Source organism: Oncorhynchus tshawytscha, linkage group LG02, assembly GCF_018296145.1.
Source record: "Oncorhynchus tshawytscha isolate Ot180627B linkage group LG02, Otsh_v2.0, whole genome shotgun sequence".
NCBI classification, from domain to species: Eukaryota; Metazoa; Chordata; class Actinopteri; order Salmoniformes; family Salmonidae; genus Oncorhynchus; species Oncorhynchus tshawytscha.
In genome coordinates, this window is record NC_056430.1 from 7387597 (window position 1) to 7414681 (window position 27085).

Below are 27085 nucleotides of genomic sequence, written 5' to 3' on the forward strand. Positions count from 1 at the left end.
GATATAATCTATGGTTCTATAGTTGATGTAATCTATGGTTCTATAGTTGATATAATCTATTGTTCTTCCAGCCCAATAGGTTTGTAGAAAGTGATTGTAATGGACGTGTCACTCTAAATTATCATTTTTATTCTACCTTTTTATTCTACCTAACCCCCTTTCTCCCTCACTTCCCACCCTCACCTCCACCAACACCCCTTCTGCAGGGCCCTACAACCCCCAGGCAGCAGGCATTGCCCTGCACCCCCATGAGTGGAGGAGTGCCAGGCAGAGGACCAGCCCCCCGCCCCCGGGCCGCCGTAGTAACAACTACCCTTTCAGTGACGGGGGCTTCAGTGAAGACGACTGGGACAAACCGTCAGGGTAAGACTCACTGTGGAGACCTCATGCCAAACGTCTCACCCCTCTTTGTATACTGTCTCACTGTGGAGACCTCATGCCAAACATCTCACCCCTCCTTGTATACTGTCTCACTGTGGAGACCTCATGCCAAACATCTCACCCCTCCTTGTATACTGTCTCACTTGTGGAGACCACCTGCACGGTGTACATTTTAGGACACCCCTCGAGCCTCATGCCAAACATCTCACCCCTCCTTGTATACTGTCTCACTTGTGGAGACCACCTGCACGGTTTACATTTTAGGACCCCCCCCAAGCATCATGCCAAACATCTCACCCCTCCTTGTATACTGTCTCACTTGTGGAGACCACTGGCACGGTGTACATTTTAGGACACCCCTCGAGCCTCAAGCCAAACATCTCACCCCTCCTTGTATACTGTCTTACTGTGAACACTGTAGAGGGTGCAGGACCTGTAGGTGCTATGTGCTGTACGTCTCATATAAGCCTTCAGAGTAACACTAACTGAGGAGAGAGGCCACATAGAAGAGCAAGGGCTTTACAGGTTGCTATTACGGTTGCAAAAAATCCTCTGTGCCTTTCCCCCGAACATTCCCAGGTTTTCCAGACATCCTGGTTAGAAGAATGCTGGAATCAGGAGGAAAATCTGGAAATAAATCTGGAATATGCCAACCGGGATTTCTAGAAAACCTCGGAATTCTAGTAAAATTGCCGGACGTTTTGCAGGTTGTAACAATTGCAGGTACTTGAACAGTTAGAACAATGACAGGTACTTGAACAGTTACAACAATGGCAGGTACTTGAACAGTTAGAACAATGACAGGTACTTGAACAGTTAGATCAATGACAGGTACTTGAACAGTTACAACAATGGCAGGTACCATAACAGTATCCGGTCTTTGTAGGTTGCTACAACGGGAACCTCATGATCGTACCGAAACTTTGCAGGTTGCAACAATAGGAAATCCAATGACAGTATCTGGTATTTGCAGGTTGCAACAACTGAACTATTATTTTTTTATCATTTATAGACAGGGGTTTGTGCTGTGCAACCCTCGTGACAGCACAGCTGGGTTCACAGCTTTTAAACTCTAACGAAGGCAGCTTGCTGTCGAAATGGTGGTATTTATGAAATGTAGAACTATTGTTTCTGATAGTGTGCAGCTTTTCTTTTCACAGCAATTGGTTCACACAGCAATTGGTTCACACAGCAATGGGTTCACACAGCAATGGGTTCACATAGCAAAGGGTTCACAGAGCCACAAAAGGGCATGTCTGTTTTTTGCCTCTAGCTGTGTGACCTCAGAGCCGCTTGTGATGACATCATCACTAAACATCTTGAGTGATTCATGAGTGTCAGGAACTGTAACTGCCATCCCATGTTACGTTAAATAGAATGTCATCATCCTCCAATGATCACTGAGCGATGGAGGCTTCAACAAAGATGTCTGTCCCTCACCTTCAGGGAGAAATCACATGCAAACTCGCATTTTACAGACTTATGTAAGATAGCCTACTATTCATACTGTGAGTAGATTGAATAGTTATTGTCTAGGCCCAACTCAATCACTGTTCGCAAAACAAGACTGTTCAGTGTGGTGTAGAGTAGTGATGCAGGGGTTTTTAAATATTGTGTTGCGACGGGTTGAATAAAGAGAATACCTTAAAAAACAAATCCAATAAATGTATCATTCTTGTGCAATTTATATCTATAGGCTACGTTGAGGTTTTTCTTTGATTATTTTAAGCTATCTTAGTCGGGTTTTAGTGCATGAACCTAAACTTCAGGGCTTAATTAACTGTACACGCGCCAAATAGCCTACCCAGCCAATCAACGTATAATATTTTCGGGAACTGGCAGTCCATGGAGGCAAAAAAGTACATTGTCGGAGTTTAATTCAATAAGACAAAAGCTGCGGAAGGAGAGTTGAAAATATTTGGTGAAGTGGTAAAACAGGATGACAGCACTATGTTGTGTGTGGTGATGATTGTGAGGCGCTGCTATACAAATTCCACAGTCCCAAGACCAACTTCAAAATAGACCTGTGGCACGTCAAGGGAACTGTAGACTACTGTTCAGATGGGTTAAATGGAAACTGAAGTCTGGACGATGACTGTAGGTCTATAACCTCTCACATAGCCTTAATATTAACTCCTGCAGAATTAAGTGTTTCTTGCAGTAAAGTTATACACCTAATGTAGACAGAATTTGGACTTGGTAACAGGAGTGTTTTTTGCATCTTGAGAGAATGCAATGCTCAATTAGATACCATCTGTAGAGGTTCTGTTTTCATTATAAAAGCTGATAGTATTTCAATCACATAAAATATGCATCGTAGCCAAACTGAAATCTGAAATCTTTTTTTCCTTACAACCAGTCAAACTGATGTTATTTGGACATTTTGCACAGAAAATCTTCCTGCACCCCCTGTCAAAAAATCGTCCTGCACCCCCTGTCAAAAAATCGTCCTGCACGCCCTGTCAAAAAATCATCCTGCACCCCCTGTCAAAAATCATCCTGCACCCCATGTCAAAAAATAATCCTGCACCCCCTGTCAAATAATAATCCTGCACCCCCTGTCAAAAAATAATCCTGCACCCCCTGTCAAAAAATCGTTCTGCACCCCCTGTCAAAAAATTGTTCTGCCTTCTTTGAGCCGTAGCCTATTAGTGCATGTTCTATATTTGGTGCTGGCCTCAGATTTTCACTTTATCCCATATAGTTGTTGCGGTTGCGGATGGATTATTAGCAATTGTGGTCGGGTACGGGTGAACAAACAGCTGACCTGCTGGAGAAACAAACAGCTGACCTGCTGGAGAAACAAACAGCTGACCTGCTGGAGAAACAAACAGCTGACCTGCTGGAGAAACAAACAGCTGACCCGCTGGAGAAACAAACAGCTGACCTGCTGGAGAAACAAACAGCTGACCTGCTGGAGAAACAAACAGCTGACCTGCTGGAGAAACAAACAGCTGACCCGCTGGAGAAACAAACAGCTGACCCGCTCACCGCTAACATAGAGTTAGGCCTAGGCTACAGGCCTATCAGCCTACATTTCTTGTTGGCCTTTTATAAACACATTTCATGCAATTCTACTTCACTAAATATGAATGGAGACATTAGTGGAATCAGCCTACTCTGCTGACACTGACAAACAGATCCATAAAATCTATGTTGTAGTGTCCATATAAAATCTATGTTGTAGTATCCATATAAAATCGGCCTACAAAAAGGGGAGACACAAATACCATATGACCGTCCATCTGACCTGGAGGAGGAAATTATTTTCCAAAAACAAACAAAAGTGGTACAGACCAAAGGACAAGGACAGTGAATATGTACACTGACCAGGGATATGGCCAATGTTCTCCACTGGTGCCTTTAAGATAGGCCAATAAGATAGGCTAATAAGATAGGCCAATAAGATAGGCCAATAAGATAGGCCAATAAGATAGGCCAATAAGATAATAAGATAGGCCAATAAGATAGGCCAATAAGATAATAAGATAGGCTAATAAGATAGGCCAATAAGATAGGCCAATAAGATAATAAGATAGGCCAATAAGATAGGCCAATAAGATAATAAGATAGGCCAATAAGATAGGCCAATAAGATAATAAGATAGGCCAATAAGATAGGCCAATAAGATAGGCCAATAAGATAATAAGATAGGCCAATAAGATAGGCCAATAAGATAGGCCAATAAGATAATAAGATAGGCCAATAAGATAATAAGATAGGCCAATAAGATAGGCCAATAAGATAGGCCAATAAGATAATAAGATAGGCCAATAAGATAGGCCAATAAGATAGGCCAATAAGATAATAAGATAGGCCAATAAGATAATAAGATAGGCTAATAAGATAGGCCAATAAGATAATAAGATAGGCCAATAAGATAATAAGATAGGCCAATAAGATAGGCTAATAAGATAGGCCAATAAGATAATAAGATAGGCCAATAAGATAATAAGATAGGCCAATAAGATAGACCAATAAGATAATAAGATAGGCTAATAAGATAGGCCAATAAGATAATAAGATAGGCCAATAAGATAATAAGATAGGCCAATAAGATAATAAGATAGGCTAATAAGATAGGCCAATAAGATAATAAGATAGGCCAATAAGATAATAAGATAGGCCAATAAGATAGGCCAATAAGATAATAAGATAGGCCAATAAGATAATAAGATAGGCCAATAAGATAATACGATAGGCCAATAAGATAATACGATAGGCCAATAAGATAATAAGATAGGCCAATAAGATAATAAGATAGGCTAATAAGATAATAAGATAGGCCAATAAGATAGGCTAATAAGATAATAAGATAGGCTAATAAGATAATAAGATAGGCCAATAAGATAGGCTAATAAGATAGGCCAATAAGATAATAAGATAGGCTAATTGGACAGATTGGAGTTTTGTTTTTCATTGTCATCTCTTTACAGCAATAGCCATTTGCTTTCCAAACTGTTTTTCCGCAATTGTATTATTAAATATTGTAATACGCCTGGCAGGGGTCTCTTCTTTTCACTGACAAGCGCAACTCAACTATCATCTATATGGCATTTGGCCGCCAAAGTAGCGGGTCCTTCCGTCTGTAGCCTATGTGATTTAAAACAATCCACAGCTTCAACAAATTAATCTTTATTCAACAAATCTTTCTTTCTGGTGTACTAGCCTATTTTGATGTTATTTATGTATGTATAGACAGGAGTAAGCTAATTGGGCTACATAATGTTGGTAATTTAATTAAATTTACTTTAGGGAAAGCTTAGCTTCCCCTAACCTTATGGACATGCAGCCTATGCCTTTTAATGTGGTATAAAATCAACTAGTCATGATGTTTTCATCTGATTGTTAAACAATCACTTAACTAAGGCACTCCACACATTATTTCAGAATCCCAACCATCAACAGTCCACTGTGCACCTGCAAATTGATAAATGGAAAGAGCCATCTGTTATAAAACACCTAGATGTATTGTAATGACGTTCTACACTTGTAGCCTGAATTGATGCATCCACTGGTTTTTCGGAAACGCCAATGGTCTCATCTCCACCTTGACAAAACTTAAGTGTTCTATTCGAACTGCAACTCATTTTGGAGCGACCCATACGACCCGATTTCCAGTCAATTTTCTTGTTTCATGCGGCTGACATAAATAATGGTGTATTAACTTATAGTTTTTTGTTTTTGGTCATTGATTTTGATTGGCTCACGTTTTACTGGTACTGCGTGTACCCCCCACTATTTATTTGGCTGGGAAGCCGTACCCGATTATACCACCTTACTTTCACCCCTGGGTCGGCCTGATATAGTTCATTGCTTTTAGCCGTATGTGCAGTGCCTCAGAGAGTGCTTGTGATGTCGTCACCACTAAATCAGTGGTGGAGTGTGTGATTTATGAGTGTCAGCCTCCCCTTAGCACTTCCTCTAAGGCTCCGGCCCCATATCTACTCTAGTGTACTACTTCGTCTGCAATCTGTTGGCATGCATTCTAAGTAGTATGTTAGTGGTATGTTAGTGGAATGTTAGTAGCATGTTAGTGGCATGCTAGAAGTATGTAGGTAGTATGTTAGTAGTATGTTAGTGGTATGCTAGTAGCATGTGAGTAATATGAAAGTAGTATGTTAGTGGTATGTTAGTAGCATGTTAGTGGTATGCTAGTAGTATGTAAGTAGTATGTTAGTAGTATGTGAGTAGCATGTTAGTGAGTTAGTAGTATTTTAGTTAGTAGTATGTAAGTGAGTTAGTAGTATGTTAGTAGCATGTGAGTAGTATGTTAGTGGTATGTTAGTAGCATGATAGTGGTATGCTAGTAGCATGTGAGTAATATGTAAGTAGTATGTTAATGGTATGTTAGTAGCATGTTAGTAGCATGTTAGTGAGTTAGTAGTATGTGAGTAGTATGTAAGTGGTATATTAGTAGTATGTTAGTGTTATGATAGTAGCATGTTAGTGGTATGCTAGTAGTATGTAAGTAGTATGTTAGTAGCATGTTAGTGGTATGTTAGTGAGTTAGTAGTATGTGAGTAGTATTTACGTTGTATGTGAGTAGCATGTTAGTGAGTTAGTAGTATTTTAGTTAGTAGTATGTAAGTGAGTTAGTAGTATGTGAGTAGCATGTTAGTGAGTTAGTAGTATGTTAGTTAGTGGTATGTGAGTAGTATGTAAGTAGCATGTTAAATGTATGTGAGTAGTATGTTAATAGTTTTATTTAGTAGTATGTAAATATTATGTTAGTTTGTAGTATGGGAGTAGTATGCTAAAGGTATGTGAGTAGTATGTGAGTAGTATGTGAGTAGTATGTGAGTAGTATGTGAGTGGTATGTGAGTGGTATGTGAGTGTATGTGAGTGGTATGTGAGTAGTATATTAATGGTATGTTAGTAGCATGTGAGTAGTATGTTAGTGGTATGTTAGTAGCATGATAGTGGTATGCTAGTAGCATGTAAGTAATATGTAAGTAGTATGTTAATGGTATGTTAGTAGCATGTTAGTGGTATGCTAGTAATATGTAAGTAGTATGTTAGTAGCATGTTAGTGGTATGTTAGTGAGTTAGTAGTATGTGAGTAGTATGTAAGTGGTATATTAGTAGTATGTTAGTGTTATGATAGTAGCATGTTAGTGGTATGCTAGTAGTATGTAAGTAGTATGTTAGTAGCATGTTAGTGGTATGTTAGTGAGTTAGTAGTATGTGAGTAGTATTTACGTTGTATGTGAGTAGCATGTTAGTGAGTTAGTAGTATTTTAGTTAGTAGTATGTAAGTGAGTTAGTAGTATGTGAGTAGCATGTTAGTGAGTTAGTAGTATGTTAGTTAGTGGTATGTGAGTAGTATGTAAGTAGCATGTTAAATGTATGTGAGTAGTATGTTAATAGTTTTATTTAGTAGTATGTAAATATTATGTTAGTTTGTAGTATGGGAGTAGTATGCTAAAGGTATGTGAGTAGTATGTGAGTAGTATGTGAGTAGTATGTGAGTAGTATGTGAGTGGTATGTGAGTAGTATATTAATGGTATGTTAGTAGCATGTGAGTAGTATGTTAGTGGTATGTTAGTAGTATGTGAGTAGTATGTGAGTGGTATGTGAGTAGTATATTAATGGTATGTTAGTAGCATGTGAGTAGTATGTTAGTGGTATGTTAGTAGCATGATAGTGGTATGTTAGTGAGTTAGTGGTATGTGAGTAGTATGTAAGTGGTATATTAGTAGTATGTTAGTGTTATGATAGTAGCATGTTAGTGGTATGCTAGTAGTATGTAAGTAGTATGTTAGTAGCATGTTAGTGGTATGTTAGTGAGTTAGTAGTATGTGAGTAGTATTTACGTTGTATGTTAGTGGTATGTTAGTAGCATGTTAGTGGTATGCTAGTAGTATGTAAGTAGTATGTTAGTAGTATGTTAGTGGTATGCTAGTAGCATGTGAGTAATATGTAAGTCGTATGCTAGTAGTATGTAAGTAGTATGTTAGCGGTATGCTAGTAGCATGTGAGTAATATGTAAGTAGTATGTTAGTGGTATGTTAGTAGCATGTTAGTGGTATGCTAGTAGTATGTAAGTAGTATGTTAGTAGTATGTGAGTAGCATGTTAGTTAGTAGTATGTGAGTTAGTAGTATGTGAGTAACATGTTAGTGAGTTAGTAGTATGTTAGTAAGTAGTTTGTTAGTTAGTGGTATGTGAGTAGTATGTAAGTAGCATGTTAAATATATTTAGGGGTTAGGGTTAGGATTAGGGGTTAGGATTAGGGGTTAGGGTTAGGATTAGGGGTTAGGGTTAGGATTGGGGGTTAGGGTAAGGGTTGATGTTCCCACCCAGGGTTAGGGTTAGGATTAGGGGTTAGGATTAGGGGTTAGGGTTAGGATTAGGGGTTAGTGTTAGGGTTAGGGTTAGGGTAGGGTTGACGTTCCCACCTAGGGTTAGGGTTAGGGGTTAGGATTAGGGGTTAGGGTTAGGATTAGGATTAGGGGTTAGGATTAGGGGTTAGGGTTAGGATTAGGGGGGTTAGGGTTAGGGTTGATGTTCCCACCTAGGGTTAGGGTTAGGATTAGGGGTTAGGGTTAGGATTATGGGTTAGGGTTAGGGTTGATGTTCCCACCTAGGGTTAGGGGTTAGGATTAGGGGTTAGGGGTTAGGGTTAGTATTAGGGGTTAGGATTAGGGGTTAGGATTAAGGGTTAGGATTAGGGGTTAGGATTAGGGGTTAGGATTAGGGTTTAGGATTAGGGTTTAGGGTTAGGATTGGGGGTTAGGGGTTTGGGTTAGGGTAAGGGTTGATGTTCCCATCTAGGGTTAGGATTAGGGGTTAGGGTTAGGGTTTGGGGTTAGGGTTAGGGTTCCCACCTAGGGTTAAGGGTTAGGATTAGGGGTTAGGGTTAGGGGTTAGGGTTAGGGTAAAGGTTGATATTCCCACATAGGGTTAGGGTTAAGGGTTAGGATTAGGGGTTAGGGTTAGGGTTAGGATTAGGGGTTAGGATTAGGGGTTATGGTTAGTATTAGGGGTTAGGATTAGGGTTAGGGGTTAGGGTTAAGGGTTAGGATTAGGGGTTAGGGTTAGGGTAAAGGTTGATATTCCCACATAGGGTTAGGATTAGGGGTTAGGATTAGGGGTTAGGGTTAGAGGTTAGGGTTAGGGTTGATGTTCCCACCTAGGGTTAGGGGTTAGGGTTAGGATTAGGGGTTTGGATTAGGGGTTAGGTGTAAGGGTTAGGGGTTAGGATTAGGGGTTAGGGTTAGGATTAGGGGTTAGGGTTAGGGTAAGGGTTGATGTTCCCACCTAGGGTTAGGGGTTAGGATTAGGGGTTAGGATTAGGGGATAGGATTAGGATTAGGGTTAGGGTTAGGGGTTAGGGTTAAGGGTTAGGGTTAGGGTTAGGGGTTAGGGTTAGGGTTGATGTTCCCACCTAGGGTTAGGGGTTAGGATTAGGGGTTAGGGTTAGGATTAGGGTTAGGTTTAGGGTTAAGGATTAGGGGTTAGGATTAGGGTTAAGGGTTAGGGTTAGGGGTTAGGGGTTAGGATTAGGTTTAGGGTTAGGGGTTAGGATTAGGGTTAGGGGTTAAGGGTTAGGGGTTAGGGTTGCAAAATTACAGTAACTTTTCCAAATTTCACAAGTTTAAAAAAAAATCCTGATTGGACAAATCTAGATTTCCTGCTTTTTCCCCTTTTGATTCTGGGCCTATTTCAACCTATACTACCCTGCTTCTCCAGTACCTGGACCTTTAACTACCAGCTAGCACTGTTTAACTGCTCTTATTTCATGCATCAACTGTCACTCATGATACAGTGCTACATAAAATGCAGTAGTGGCTTCTTTACCAACTGACCATAGCCACTGCCCAAACCTAAAACGGGATTGTTTAGGATGCATAATGTCCACATTCGAAGTTCCTAAACAGACAAAACATTCAATAAGATCCAGGGAGATGGTTTCAACAAAAAGGTTTATTCTTCTTATATCAAACAAAAAATGATTCTCTAATCAACTTAGATCATAGATTACTTGACATATATACTGTACTATATGTCTGTAGTGTCAAGATTATACCGCTCCCGCGTCTAGCTAGGACTCCCCTCTTCCCTCGAAGGCCCAACTTCCTGCCTTTATCCTATCCTATCACTAACACACTTACCACAGTACAATTAATGAGCAAGAGGGGGAGCTAAAAACTACATTAAGAACAAAGGAATTTATCTCAATCAGGTTAAGATAAATCATAAAGGTATGTACCTAATATTTCATCATATACATTCATATTTAATATATTTACACGGAGCTCTGTATGTTCTGTCTTTTATACAAATATTTCCAAATCGGCTTTAACATAGACTATAGGTTTACCAGAGTATGGCTAATGTTTCCACCACAGGCGGCACCTTAATCAGCTCATAATAATGTCTGGAACAGAGTAAATGGAATGGTATGGAACACATCAAACACCTGGTTTCCACCTGTTTGATACCGTTCCACTGACTCCGTTCCAGTCATTATTGTGAGCCGTCCTCCCCTAAGCAGCCTGCTGTGGTTCTGCCTGGACCTGTGACTGCCAGTGAGCACTCTTCACACATGATGCCTGTGATTCAGTCAGGGTTATATAACATGTTGTTGAATTATATAACCCTCGTGTCACAGATTCACTTTAGTCATCCCACACATTTTGTTCCGTGTTCATCATTGTGTTCCCTTTTCCTCCATTCATGCCTCAATTTACTTTCTCTTGTCAGTACCAACAACGTTCAACTAATATTACGACGGCTGCTATGTTAGCTGCTACATGGACGCTAATGGTAGTGATGAGCTAATGGTAATGATGAGCTAACTGTAGTGATGAGCTAATGGTAACGATGAGCTAATAGTAATGATGAGCTCATGGTAACGATGAGCTAATGGTAACGATGAGCTAATTGTAACGATGAGCTAACTGTAGTGATGAGCTAATGTAGTGATGAGCTAACTGTAGTGATGAGCTAATGGTAATGATGAGTTAATGGTAATGATGAGCTAACTGTAGTGATGAGCTAATGGTAATGATGAGCTAACTGTAGTGATGAGCTAATGGTAACGATGAGCTAATGGTAACGATGAGCTAATGGTAACGATGAGCTAACTGTAGTGATGAGCTAACTGTAGTGATGAGCTAATGGTAATGATGAGCTAATGGTAATGATGAGCTAACTGGTAATGATGAGCTAACTGTAGTGATGAGCTAATGGTAATGATGAGCTAATGGTAACGATGAGCTAACGGTAGTGATGAGCTAATGGTAATGATGAGCTAACTGTAGTGATGAGCTAATGGTAACGATGAGCTAATGGTAACGATGAGCTAATGGTAACGATGAGCTAATGGTAACGATGAGCTAATGGTAATGATGAGCTAATGGTAATGATGAGCTAACTGTAGTGATGAGCTAATGGTAATGATGAGCTAATGGTAACGATGAGCTAACTGTAGTGATGAGCTAATGGTAACGATGAGCTAATGGTAACGATGAGCTAATGGTAACGATGAGCTAATGGTAACGATGAGCTAATGGTAACGATGAGCTAATGGTAGTGATGAGCTAATGGTAGTGATGAGCTAATGGTATTTTTTTTCTACCTTTATAACCAGCTAGTTGAGAACAAGTTCTCATTTACAACTGTGACCTGGCAAAGATAAAGCAAAGCAGTGTGACACAGACAACAACACAGAGTTGGAGTAAACAATAAACAAGTCAAAAACACAATAAACAAGTCAATGACACAGTAGAAAAAATAAAGTCTATATACAGTGTGCAAAAGGTGATGAGCTAATGGTGGTGATGAGCTAATGGTGGTGATGAGCTAATGGTGGTGATGAGCTAATGGTAACGATGAGCTAATGGTAACGATGAGCTAATGGTAACGATGAGCTAATTGTAGAGATGAGCTAATGGTAACGATGAGCTAATGGTAACGATGAGCTAATGGTAACGATGAGCTAATGGTAACGATGAGCTAACGGTAATGATGAGCTAACTGTAGTGATGAGCTAACTGTAGTGATGAGCTAATGGTAACGATGAGCTAACTGTAGTGATGAGCTAACTGTAGTGATGAGCTAACTGTAGTGATGAGCTAATGGTAATGATGAGCTAATGGTAACGATGAGCTAATGGTAATGATGAGCTAATGGTAACGATGAGCTAACTGTAGTGATGAGCTAACTGTAGTGATGAGCTAATGGTAACGATGAGCTAATGGTGGTGATGAGCTAATGGTAGTGATGAGCTAATGTTAGTGATGAGCTAATGGTAACGATGAGCTAATGGTAATGATGAGCTAATGGTAACGATGAGCTAATGGTAACGATGAGCTTACGGTAGCAATGAGCTAATGGTAACAATGAGCTAATGGTAACAATGAGCTAATGGTAGTGGTGAACTAGTGGTAGTGATGAACTAATGGTGGTGATGAGCTAATGGTAGTGATGAGCTAATGGTAACGATGAGCTAATGGTAGTGATGAGCTAATGGTAACGATTAGCTAATGGTAATGATGAGCTAATTGTAGTGATGAGCTAATGGTAATGATGAGCTAATGGTAATAATGAGCTAATTGTAGTGATGAGCTAATGGTAACGATGAGCTAATGGTAGTGATGAGCTAATGGTAATAATGAGCTAATTGTAGTGATGAGCTAATGGTAATGATGAGCTAATGGTAAGTGTCGGGGAGGACACTCTAACCACAAGGCCACTGAGTATGAAATACTAATAATAATATTATTGTAGAACCAGGAGGAGAACCAGGAGGAGCTATTAAACGTATTGCTTCATTATCCTCCAACATGTTTCAGACCTGCCGTCTTGAATCAAACTGACAGGACAGCCACAGCATGGCTTCTTGTAATAACCTGCATCAATCCACTTATCCGCTAACTTGGGGTGTGTTCGAAATTCAATCTGGAGTGCCAGAGTGCATTCAGAGTGCCCTCTGGGCATTTGTCAAATTCAGAGCGTTTTTCTCTCTGAGCGTTCAGAGCGCACACTGGATGCTCTGGCCGAGGAGTAGCGTTCATCCGAGCGTTCTGGCCTCACAACGGCAGTCAGGCACCCAAGCTAACTGGCTAATGTTACCTAGCTTGCTAGCGACTTCCAGAAACAAATGAGAGAACAGCTCTGACCATTTTACTCCCCCTAGCAGAGCTGGTTAGGCTGTTTTCATGTTATCCAGAACGTTGGTGACTGTAACTGTGCTGCTGGCAACAATTTAAATTCGCTTTTTTTGCCGATGTTTACTGCCATATTCAATGGGTGTTGAGCGTTAGTAAATGAATCAGTTATTCTGCGCTCTGGCACACTCAGACGAGAGTGCTCTGAAATTAGAGTAGATAGCCAGAGCGCATTTACCAACGCACCCGTATTTGTACTATATTTTTCTAAGCCATTGGAATGCATTGATGTGAGCCATTAAAACATACAAAATAGTGAAGAGTGAAAGCCTGTCATTATTTTTTAGACATTTTTTTTTCATACCTCTTAGCCTTGTTTTCCCTGTCTGTACTGTCTGTCTCTTGTCTCTGTGCATCTCTTTGTCTCTCTGTCTCTCTCCTGCTCCCGCTCTCCCTCTGTTCTCTTGTCTTCTCTTCTTTCTCGCTCCCACTCTCTCTCTCTCTCTCTCCTCTCGCTGTTCTCTCTCTCTCTCGCTCTCTGCTGTCTCTCTCTCTCTCTCACTCTCACTCTCACTCTCTCTCACTCTCTGCTGTCTCTCTCTGTCTCTCTCCCTGCTGTCTCTCTCCTCTCGCTGTTCTCTCTCTCTCTCTCTCTCGCTGTTCTCTCTCTCTCTCTCTCTCTCTCTGCTGTCTCTCTCCTCTCGCTGTTCTCTCTCTCTCTCTTCAATTCAATTGGCATGGGAAACATGTGTTAACATTGCCAAAGCAAGTGAGGTAGATAATATATAAAGTGAATATATAAAGTGAAATAAACAATACAAATTAACAGTAAACATTACACATACAGAAGTTTCAAAACAATAAAGACATTACAAATGCCATATTATATATATACAGTGTTTTAACAATGTACAAATGGTTAAAGGACACAAGATAAAATAAATAAGCATAAATATGGGTTGTATTCACAATGGTGTGTGTTCTTCACTGGTTGCCCTTTTCTCGTTGCAACAGGTCACAAATCTTGCTGCTGTGATGGCACACTGTGGAATTTCACCCAGTAGATATGGGAGTTTATCAAAATTGGATTTGTTTTCGAATTCTTTGTGGATCTGTGTAATCTGAGGGAAATATGTCTCTCTAATATGGTCATACATTGGGCAGGAGGTTAGGAAGTGCAGCTCAGTTTCCACCTCATTTTGTGGGCAGTGAGCACATAGCCTGTCTTCTCTTGAGAGCCATGTCTGCCTACTGCGGCCTTTCTCAATAGCAAGGCTATGCTCACTGAGTGTGTACATAGTCAACGCTTTCCTTAATTTTGGGTCTCTCTCTCTCTCTCTCTCTGCTGTCTCTCTCCTCTCGCTGTTCTCTCTCTCTCTCTCTCTCTCTCTCTCTCTGCTGTCTCTCCTCTAGTGAATATATAAAGTGAAATAAACGCTGTTCTCTCTCTCTCTCTCTCTCTCTCTGCTGTCTCTCCTCTCGCTGTTCTCTCTCTCTCTCTCTGCTGTCTCTCTCCCCTCGCTGTTCTCTCTCTCGACTCAGGTGTTCAGTGTCACAGCTATGAACTACTCTTCCACCAGGTTGTGTGTTTATTTGCCTGTAGGGTTTCATGTACTGCTCTCCTCTCATACATACTGTAGGGTTTCATGTACTGCTCTCCTCTCATACATACTGTAGGGTTTCATGTACTGCTCTCCTCTCATACATACTGTAGGGTTTCATGTACTGCTCTCCTCTCATACATACTGTAGGGTTTCATGTACTGCTCTCCTCTCATACATACTGTAGGGTTTCATGTACTGCTCTCCTCTCATACATACTGTAGGGTTTCATGTACTGCTCTCCTCTCATACATACTGTAGGGTTTCATGTACTGCTCTTCTCTCATACATACTGTAGGGTTTCATGTACTGCTCTCCTCTCATACATACTGTAGGGTTTCATGTACTCTGTCTCACCAGAATTAAACAACTTGCACATGTTGTTTTGCCGTAACATCAGCTGTTGTTAAATGACTGTTGTTGAGCTGTGGGGGCCAATGACAGCTTCATGTACTGCTAAATGTAACACGTATTCTGATTCTTTATTGTGTTGCCACAGTTACACACACACATCTTTTTTTTTTACTCACACAACACCTGCTTTTTTGGTTGTATTGTTGGTATATAGTTGTATTTTAAATGTGTGTGACTGTCCTTGTCTATCAGTGGGTTTTTTTGTTACTTGTCATGTTTTGTGTTTTTTTTGTGGACCCCAGGAAGAGTAGCTGCAGCTTCTGAAAAAAATCGAATAGGGCTCCTAATAAAAACACACTGAACAATACACCAGCAAGCCTCATTTTTTAAAATTTTACCTTTATTTAACTAGGCAAGTCAGTTAAGAACAAATTCTTATTTTCAATCACGGCCTAGGAACAGTGGGTTAACTGCCTGTTCAGGGGCAGAACGACATATTTATACCTTGTCAGCTCGGGGGTTTGAACTTGAAACCTTCTGGTTACGAGTCCAACGCTCTAACCACTAGGCTACCCTGCCGCCCCTCATAGTGACGGCATTGTGATGTACTGTTCATCTAGCATGTAACATCTAACACCTGTACTTTCCTGTGGCCGTTGATACAGATACACCAGCCAGCCTCACAGTGACGCCATCATGCTCGACCACGAGGACAGTTTCTGGTGTCAGGCACTGGAAGACCTGGAGACCTGTGGACAGTCTGAGCTCCTCAGAGAGATAGAGGTATACAACCTTAACTTATCTGGTTAAAAATAAAGGCAAGCAGTCCTTTACACTCACAGCCCTTGTCATCCCGTAATACAGGTTGAAAATGGTATATTTGGCCTCCGTCTAAGGCACTGCATCGCAGTGTTGATGCGTTACGACAGCCTTGGGCTCGATCCCAGTGTCAAAGCCGGCCGTGACATCAATTCCCATAGTGCGGCGCACAGTTAGCCCAGCGTCGTCCGGATATCAGTTAGCATAGCATCTATTGTTACTTTAAATATCAGTTAGCATAGCATCTATTGTTGCTTTATATATCAGTTAGCATAGCATCTATTGTTGCTTTATATATCAGTTAGCATATAATCTATTTTTGCTTTATATATCAGTTAGCATAGCATCTATGGTTGCTTTATATATTAGTTAACATAGCATCTATGGTTGCTTTATATATCAGTTAGCATAGCATCTATTGTTGCTTTATATATGCTTTATATATCACTTAGCATAGCATCTATTGTTGCTTTATATATCAGTTAGCATAGCATCTATTGTTGCTTTATATATCAGTTAGCATAGCATCTATTGTTGCTTTATATATCAGTTAGCATAGCATCTATTCTTTCTTTATATATTAGTTAGCATAGCATCTATGGTTGCTTTATATATCAGTTAGCATAGCATCTATTGTTGCTTTATATATCAGTTAGCATAACATCTATTGTTGATTTATATATCAGTTAGCATAGCATCTATTGTTGCTTTATATATCAGTTAGCATAGCATTTATGGTTGCTTTATATATCAGTTAGCATAGCATCTATGGTTGCTTTATATATCAGTTAGCATAGCATCTATTGTTGCTTTATATATCACTTACCATAGCATCTATTGTTGCTTTATATATCAGTTAGCATAGCATCTATTGTTGCTTTATATATCACTTAGCATAGCATCTATTGTAACTTTATATATCAGTTAGCATAGCATCTGTTGTTGCTTTATATATCAGTTAGCATAGCATCTGTTGTTGCTTTAAATATCAGTTAGCATAGCATCTATTGTTGCTTTATATATCAGTTAGCATAGCATCTATTGTTGCTTTATATATCAGTTAGCATAGCATCTATTTTTGCTTTATATATCAGTTAGCATAGCATCTATGGTTGCTTTATATATTAGTTAACATAGCATCTATGGTTGCTTTATATATCAGTTAGCATAGCATCTATTGTTACTTTATATGTCAGTTAGCATAGCATCTATTGTTACTTTATTTACAGTGTATTCGGAAAGTATTCAGCATTCTAAAAGGTTTTAAGACATTTCTGCATATATATTAAAAATAAAAAACATATACCTTATTCAGACCCATTGATATGAGACTTGAAATTGAGTTCAGGTGCATCCTGTTTCCATTGATCATACTTGAGATGACTTGATTGGAGTCCACCTGTGGTGAATAAAATTGATTGGGCATGATTTGGAAAGGCCTGTCTGTATAAGGTCCTACAGTTGACAGTGTATGTCAGAGCAAAAACCCAATTGATGATGGAAAAAAAAGATTCAATTCATTTTAGAATAAGGCTGTAACGTAACAAAATGTTTTTAAAAAGTCAAAGGGGCTGAATACTTTCCCAATGCACTGTATGTCATTCAGGGCTCATCTGTAAAATAGACCTTGGTCTCAGTATAACTCCCTGATTAAATAAAGGTTCAATAAATAAAGAACTACACTCTACTATTTCCTCTACTCTAATATACTCTACTATACTCTACTATACTCTGCTCTACTATACTCTACTCTACCATACTCTACTATACTCTACTATATTATACTTCACTCTACCATACTCCATTCTACTATACGCTACCATACTCTACTATACTCTACTCTACTACACTCTACTATTTCCTCTGCTCTACTACACTCTACTCTACTATACCGTACTCTACTCTACCATACTATACTATACTCTGCTATACTTTACTCTACTATACTCTACTATACTCTACTCTACTGTGCCATACTCTACTCTACCATACTCTACTATACTCTACTCTGCTATATTATACTTTACTCTACCATACTCCACTCTACTATACGCTACCATACTCTACTATACCATGCTCTACTATACTCCACCATACTCTACTATGCTATACTCTACTATACTCTACTCTACTATACTCTACTATACCATACTCTACTTTACTATACTCTACTATACTATACTCTACTCTACTTTACTCCACTCTACTATACTCTACTCTACTATACTCTACTATACCATACTCTACTTTACTATACTCTACTATACTTTACTCCACTCTACTATACTCGGCCCTACTATGCTATACTCCACTCTACCATACTCTGCTATCCTATACTCTGCTATACTCTACCATACTATACTCTGCTCTACTATACTATACTCTCCTCTACTATACTATACTCTACTATAATACACCATACTCTACCATACTCTACTATACTCTACCATGCTCTACTATACTCTACTATACTCTACTATACTATACTCTACTATACTATACTCTACCATACTCTACTCTACTTTTTTTACTCTACTATTTCCTCTACTCTTTACTATACTCTACTCTTTACTCTACTCTGCTCTACTCTTTACTCTACTATACTCTACTATACTCTACTCTACACTTTGCTCTACTCTTTAATCTACTCTTTGCTATACTAAACTCTTTACTCTACTCTTCACTTTACTCTACTCATTATTTTACTCTGCTCTTTACTCTACTCTTTACTCTACTCTTCACTTTACTCTACTCATTATTTTACTCTGCTCTTTACTCTACTCTTTATTCTACTCTTTACTCTACTTGACTCTTTACTCTTCTCTACTCTTCTCTACTCTACTCTTTACTATACTCTACTCTTTACTCTACTCTTTACTATACTCTACTTTACTCTTTACTCTACTCTACTCTTTACTCTACTCTACTCTCTACTGTCTACTGTTTACTCTTTACTCATTACTCTACTTTTTACTCTACTCTCTACTCTTTACTCTACTTGTGATAATGCCAGAGAAGCCGGTGTTTGGAGGATATATTGGCACGGATGTTGTTAGGCCTGTGACAAAGTTGACATATTGATCGACACATTTTAATTTATATACTTATATATTTTATATATTTTTTAATCTACTCTACTCTTCTCTACTCTCTCTGTAGGCATCTATTATGACGGGCAGTGCCATCAGTATTGGGGTGGATGGTAACAAGTCCCATGGCCTCCCCCACCCTGGAGACCCCGTCAGCCAGCCCCGCATCAGCCCTCTGCGGAGGAGCTCTCTCCAGCACCACGATGCCAAGACCCACCTGCACCAGGAGGCCCACCTCCACCAGGGGGCCCACCTGCACCCGGAGGCCCATCTGCACCCGGAAGCCCAACTCCTGCATCACGAGGCCAGAACCCAGCTGCATCACGAGGCCAGGGCAAAGAACACACTCCGGGTGTCTGAGAAGACCTGGGAGTCTCGTAGGATCAAGGAAGAGATGCAGGAGATCCTCTCCCCTACCCCTCTGGAGCTACACAAGGTGACTGCCATACCCACCAGTGAAAGCTATCCTCCTGTAGGTCTTAACTACAAAAGGTTTGGAGTGGAAACCTACTGTAGGGTGGCTCTCCTGTAACAGGGTTGGAGTTAAAACCTACAGGAGGGTAGCTCTCCAGGAACAGGGTTGGAGTTAAAACCTACAGGAGGGTAGATCTCCAGGAACAGGGTTGGAGTTAAAACCTACTGTAGGGTAGACTCCAGGAACAGGGTTGGAGTTAAAACCTACAGGACGTTAACTTTCTAGGAACAGGTTTGGAGTGAAAACCTACAGGAGGTTAGCTCTCCAGGAACAGGGTTGGAGTTAAAACCTACAGGAGGGTATCTCTCCAGGAACAGGGTTGGAGTGAAAACCTACAGGAGGGTCTCTCCATGAACAGGGTTGGAGTTAAAACCTACAGGAGGGTCTCTCCAGGAACAGGGTTAGAGTTAAAACCTACAGGAGGGTATCTCTCCAGGAATAGGGTTGGAGTTAAAACCTACAGGGGGTATCTCTCCAGGAACAGGGTTGGACTTAAAACCTACAGGAGGGTAGCTCTCCAGGAACAGGGTTGGAATTAAAACCTACAGGAGGGTAGCTCTCCAGGAACAGGGTTGGACTTAAAGACTACAGGAGGGTAGCTCTCCAGGAACAGGGTTGGAATTAAAACCTACAGGAGGGTAGCTCTCCAGGAACAGGGTTAGAGTTAAAACCTACAGGAGGGTATCTCTCCAGGAACAGGGTTGGAGTGAAAACCTACAGGAGGGTAGCTCTCCAGGAACAGGGTTGGAGTTAAAACCTACAGGAGGGTAGCTCACCGGGAACAGGGTTGGAGTTAAAACCTACAGGAGGTTAGCTCTCTAGGAACAGAGTTGGAGTTAAAACCTACAGGAGGGTCTCTCCAGAAACAGGGTTGGAGTTAAAACCTACAGGAGGTTAGCTCTCCAGGAACAGGGTTGGAGTTAAAACCTACAGGAGGGTAGCTCTCCAGGAACAGGATTTGAGTGAAAACCAACAGGAGGGTAGCTCTCCAGGAACAGGGTTGGAGTTAAAACCTACAGGAGGGTAGCTCTCCAGGAACAGGGTTGGGGTTAAAACCTACAGGAGGGTAGTCTCCAGAAACAGGGTTGGAGTTAAAAGCTACAGGAAGTTAGCTCTCCAGGAACAGGGTTGGAGTGAAAACCTACAGGAGGGTAGCTCTCCAGGAACAGGGTTGGAGTTAAAACCTACAGGAGGGTATCTCTCCAGGAACAGGGTTGGAGTTAAAAGGTACAGGAAGTTAGCTCTCCAGGAACAGGGTTGGAGTGAAAACCTACAGGAGGGTAGCTCTCCAGGAACAGGGTTGGAGTTAAAACCTACAGGAGGGTAGTTCTCCAGGAACAGGGTTGGAGTTAAAACCTACAGGAGGGTAGCTCTCCAGGAACAGGGTTGGAGTGAAAACCTACAGGAGGGTAGCTCTCCAGGAACAGGGTTGGAGTTAAAACCTACAGGAGGGTAGCTCTCCAGGAACAGGGTTGGAGAGCCCGGCACCACTGGAACCTGACCACCGTGTTCTGACGAGGTCTAGACAGTGTAACACACCACTGTAATCAATAATAGATCAATACATGCATTATTGAGCAACAACACTCTTATTGATTGATCGGCTTGTGTACCCTTCTCTCCCGTGTCAGACCAACCTGCCTGCTGTAACTTTTCTCATGGCGGGTATTACTGAGGAAGGTTTTACTTGCAGTGATCGTGATGGCTATTGCACCTTGAATCCACGTATTGTATCGTCTGTCAGCTAAATAAACTAACTGTAAATGAAAGGTTACACCTTATTATAAACTGGGTGGTTCGAGCCCTGAATGCTGATTGGCTGATAGCCGTGGTACACCAGAGCGTATACCACTGGTATGACAAAGCATTTATTTTTACTGCTCTAATAGCGTTGGTAACCAGTTTATAATAGCAATAAGGCACCTCAGGGGTTTGTGGTATATGACCAATATACCACGGCTAGGGGCTGTATCCAGGATTTCTGCATTGCGCCGCATGTAAGAACAGCCCTTAGTCGTGGTACATAGGCCATCTACCACACCCCCTTGGGCCTTATTATAAACCGGGTAGTTTGGGTCCTGGATGCTGATTGGCCGAAACAGCAATCCAGCTGTGTATATCAGACAATATACCACGGGTATGAAACACAACTATTTGTTTACTGTTCTGTTTGTGGTAGTAACTGGGGTTTGTGGTCTAGCCAATATACCACTACCAAGGTCTGAATCCTAAAAATAGTTTTGAAGCTCTAAACTAACAGGTTAAATGAACTAACGGGTTGTAATTCCCCAGGTGACGGTGATGAAGGATCCAGAGAGCGATGACTTCGGCTTCAGCGTCTCCGACGGGTTCCTGGAGAAAGGTGTTTACGTCAACATGATCCGTCCGGAGGGCCCAGCAGACCGTGCAGGCCTGAAACCATATGACAGAATCCTACAGGTGTTCATTCTTCCTGTACCTATCCCCCCAGCCTGTACCTACTCACCCAGCTTGTGCCTGCCTGCCTAGAGAGAGACGGAGGAGTGAGGAGACAGAGTGAGAGAGGAGTGAGAGGCAGAGGAGTGAGAGGCAGAGGAGTGAGAGGCAGAGGAGTGAGAGACAGAGGAGTGGGAGACAGAGGAGTGAGAGACAGGAGTGAGAGACAGGCGTGAGAGACAGAGAGAGAAAGAGGAGTGAGAGGCAGAGGAGTGTGAGGAGTGCGAGGCAGAGGAGTGAGAGACAGAGGAGTGAGAGACAGGCGTGAGAGACAGAGAGAGAAAGAGGAGTGTGAGGCAGAGGGGGGAGAGACAGAGAGAACCCTGCCAGTGCTAGTATCTGTAAGTAGTGTTTGACCTTCCAGCCCGTGTCCATTACACAAGTTACCAACGGCTGAAGCTATGATGTTGAAATGCCTATTTACTCTGTTCCATATAAATAGTGTTTGTTCATGCCTGACACCCAGCCAGCACGTTAAATATAAACTGCTGTGAGATAGATAGGTAGGTAGGTAAGGGGTGGAGAGGAAGTCATAGACAAAGGCCCGTTTATCAAGCCAAGGTTGGACAGAGTTCAAATGTGACTCTGCCGAGTGTCACGCGGAGCGGAACAGGCGAACCCATGAGCAGAAGAGGAGACCGGGATAAGGTAACCAAGGTATATTGAAACACGGGGGGTTGCAGGAAACCTGGTGTGGAGGCTGAGGCTGGGGCGAGAGGTGTTAGGATAGGGAAAGCAGATCCGGAGGGGAATCGAAGAGAGCCGTAAAGTGGGGGATCCAGGACAGAGTAGCAGGACTGACGAGACGTAGGACTGGAGACACGGACTAGAGTCAGATTGGGCGGAACTGTAGCGGAGAGGAAAACAGCATCAGGCAAGGGAAAACAGGCACAACAGGTCAACAGGATCTAAACAGGAGCAAACGGCTAGAAACGTAGACTGACTGAGCAGAGATTACGATCTGGCAGCGTGAAAGTGGCAGGGCTGAGTATTAGTAGAGATCTTTATTATGGAACAGGTTGCAGCTGGTGGGGATCTGCTCTGACTCCAGCACACCTGTCTCCACACACACACACACACACACACACCAAGGGAAAGAGCACTGGGGGAGTGGTGGCAGGTCAAGGAGACACCGGATGAGCAGTAGAGGGTGTGGCAGGAGCAGATGTAACATCGATAAGTTTTCTTTTGTAACATCACACACATACATACACCCCCACACACACACACACACTTCTGTAACTCAGTCGGTAGAGCATGGCAACACCAGGATAGTGGAATGATTCCTGTGACCACTTGGATAAAAATATCTGCTAAATGACATGTATTATATTATTACACTCACACACACACACACACACACATATATATACACACACACATACATACACACACTCACACACACACACACACATATATATACACACAAACATACATACACACACACACACACTCACACACACATATATATACACACAAACATACATACACACACACACACACACATATATATACACACAAACATACATACACACACACACACACACATATATATACACACAAACATACATACACACACACACACACAAACATACACACATACACACACACACGAACACACACACACACACACACACACACACACACACAGCATGGAACCAGTGGTTTCAGTATCTAATGATAATGTCTCTGTGTTAGTTTACTGTGATTTCCTTTAGCCTATCGACTAGGGCCCTCCATCCCACTCTCTCTACTGCAAACTGTGCCACTGATTACAGACCGCTGTCAAGTGAATATAATGATCAGCCTATTAACAATTATGCTGTAGCCAGAGAAAACATGGTGGGACAGGTTAGGTTGTGAGGGACAGGTTAGGTTGTGAGGGACAGGTTAGGTTGTGGCCACTGGGACATGGCATGAGATTTAGTTCAATATCAACCATACTGGTGGGAATATCTTCTCATATAGTACTGTCATTATATTATCTACCGTTTTATAGCCACAAGAAGAAAAGAACATGAAAATAGGCAGGACATTTTTAGACTAGAGTAGAAGACTGATTGTGGTTCTGATTAAGCCAAAACCACAGTTGAATAAAGTCCACTTATTCAGGGTAAATACAGAAACCAGAACTACTTACTATAAAAACTCACGTTCAACACGTACGGACTCGGCCAACATTTGAACATCTTGGTCATGTTCTGTTATAATCTCCACCCGGCACAGCCAGAAGAGGACTGGCCACCCCACATAGCCTGGTTCCTCTCTAGGTTTCTTCCTAGGTTTTGGCCTTTCTAGGGAGTTTTTCCTAGCCACCGTGCTTCTACACCTGCATTGCTTGCTGTTTGGGGTTTTAGGCTGGGTTTCTGTACAGCACTTTGAGATATCAGCTGATGTACGAAGGGCTATATAAATACATTTGATTTGATTTGATTTGAAGATAAAAAATAAAATAAAAAGTTCAATACGCACACACAGCAGATCTGCCAGAGCTCCTAGCTTCTAGATCCCAGTTCCCTAGCGGTCTTCCAAGGCCCGATCCACACTTCACGGCCAAACATAAATCGTACTGTGGCTGGCTCTGATATTTTATTTTCACATTGTCATTCCAGTCTGGTTCCAGCCACTATGGTACAGTAGATGTGTAACCAGGCTGGCCCAGTACAGTTTGGCTTGGCTTGGCTTGGCTCTATATTATGAATCAGACTCAATACTACACACTTATGTGGTTAGAGCAGAAATAACAGAGTTGTTGTAAGGCTGCTGTTGACTGCAGTGGGGTTTATTCCAATACACTAGTCCTTGATTGGAATGTTCTAGAATCTGTCTGTGACACGTGTACAGTAATAGAAGACGTGTGTACGACATCCATATTAGGAAGTCATTAGGAAGGCAAATCTGTCCACTCACCAGTATGGATGATGGATGCCGTTTGTTGTCCTCAGTGCATTAAAAAAAAAAGCATTCAGACCCCATTGACTTTTTCCACATTTTGTTACGTTACAGCCTTATTCTAAAATGGATTAAATTGTTCAATCTACACACAGTACCCCATAATGACAAAGCAAAAACACTTTTTTAGATTTTCTTATATATATATATATATATATATATATATATATATATATATATATATATATATACTTACTGAAATATATATATTTTTTTATGACATTTCCATAAGTATTCAGGCCCTTTACTCAGTACTTTGTTGAAGCACCTTTGTCAGTGATTACAGCCTTGAGCCTCGTGGCGTGAGTATGACACTACAACATTGGTAAATCTGTATTTGGTGAGTTTCTTCTCTGCAGATCCTCTCAAGCTCTGTCAGGTTGGATGGGGAGCGTAGCTGCACAGGTGAACCTTCGCCCCAAACTGAGGTCCTGAGCGCTCTGGTGCAGGTTGTCATCAAGGATCTCTCTGTACTTTGCTACATTCACCTTTCACCTCGGTCCTGACTAGTCTCCCCGTCCCTGCCACTGGAAAAACATCCCCACAGCATAATGCTGCCACCACCATGCTTCACCGTAGGGATGGTGCCAGGTTTCCTCCAGACATAATGCTGCCACCACCATGCTTCACCGTAGGGATGGTGCCAGGTTTCCTCCAGACATAATGCTGCCACCACCATGCTTCACCGTAGGGATGGTGCCAGGTTTCCTCCAGACATAATGCTGCCACCACCATGCTTCACCATAGGGATGGTGCCAGGTTTCCTCCAGACATAATGCTGCCACCACCATGCTTCACCGTAGTGATAGTGCCTGGTTTCCTCCAGATGTGACGCTTGGCATTCAGGCCAAAGAGGCCAATCTGGTTTCATCAGACCAGAGGATCTTGTTTCTCACGGTCTGAGTCCTTTATGTGCCTTTTGGCAAACTCTAAGCGGGCTGTCATGTGCCTCAGTTCGGCCGGACGCCCAACTCTAGGAAGAGACTTGGCGGTTCCAAACTTCTTCCATTTAAGAATTATGGAGGCCACTGTGTTCTTACCACGGTGTACTCCAATCAAGTTGTAGAGACATCTCAAGGATGATCAATGGAAACAGGATGCACCTGAGCTCAATTGCGAGTCTCATAGCGAAGAGTCTGAATACTTACATAAAACATGTTTTAATATATTTGCACAAAAAAAAACATCTAAAAACCTATTTTTGCTTTGGTCATTCATGACTCTCTTTCCCCATGTGCTGTAGGTGAACCACGTGCGTACCAGAGACTTCGATTGCTGCCTGGCTGTGCCTCTGATCACTGAGGCTGGGGACAAGCTGGAGCTGGTGATCAGCAGGAACCCTCTGGCCCAGCAACTGCACCATGAACCGGACTGTCTGGACCAGGACCAAGGACTTCTCATCTCTGCACTGCAGTCCAACAGTAGGGAACACCACCACTATACCACTACAACCCGAGCCATGGACCTGTGATTACAGACAGACAGCACAGACACGCCAAGCCGCGACTGTTACCATGGAGCAGTCTGTGAATCTACAGACACACACAGAACAATGGACCTTCTTTGGACATGTGAACTACAGACGCAGCCACAGTCCAGTACCATGGACACACCAAGTCACAGACTGAACTTCTGAATGAACTACAGACAGGAGCCTCAAACCAGTACTATAGACCTGTGACTAAAGACACAGACCAGTACTATAGACTATAGACCTGTGACTAAAGACACAGACCAGTACTACAGACCTGTGACTAAAGACACAGACCAGTACTATAGACTATAGACCTGTAACTAAAGACACAGACCAGTACTATAGACTATAGCCCTGTGACTAAAGACACAGACCAGTACTATAGACTATAGACCTGTGACTAAAGACACAGACCAGTACTACAGACCTGTGACTAAAGACACAGACCAGTACTATAGACTATAGACCTGTAACTAAAGACACAGATCAGTACTATAGACTATAGCCCTGTGACTAAAGACACAGACCAGTACTATAGACTATAGACCTGTGACTAAAGACACAGATCAGTACTATAGACTATAGCCCTGTGACTAAAGACACAGACCAGTACTATAGACTATAGACCTGTGACTAAAGACACAGACCAGTACTATAGACTATAGACCTGTGACTAAAGACACAGACCAGTACTACAGACCTGTGACTAAAGACACAGACCAGTACTATAGACTATAGACCTGTAACTAAAGACACAGACCAGTACTATAGACTATAGACCTGTGACTAAAGACACAGACCAGTACTATAGACTATAGACCTGTGACTAAAGACACAGACCAGTACT

General features: G+C 41.7%; 1 protein-coding gene across 1 annotated transcript in view; it reads left to right on the top strand.

The window, feature by feature from the left end:
- LOC112236857 (glutamate receptor-interacting protein 2) overlaps positions 1 to 26785 on the top strand; it is a 100370-nt gene extending 73585 nt beyond the window's left edge. The window contains exons 12-16 of the mRNA XM_042329795.1: positions 207 to 363; positions 15620 to 15737; positions 18933 to 19298; positions 21630 to 21776; positions 26008 to 26785. Of these exons, the coding sequence (XP_042185729.1) occupies positions 207 to 363; positions 15620 to 15737; positions 18933 to 19298; positions 21630 to 21776; positions 26008 to 26235 (1016 nt within the window). The 3' untranslated portion in view covers positions 26236 to 26785. The remainder of the gene's footprint in view (positions 1 to 206; positions 364 to 15619; positions 15738 to 18932; positions 19299 to 21629; positions 21777 to 26007) is intronic.
- Positions 26786 to 27085: the final 300 nt, after the last annotated feature.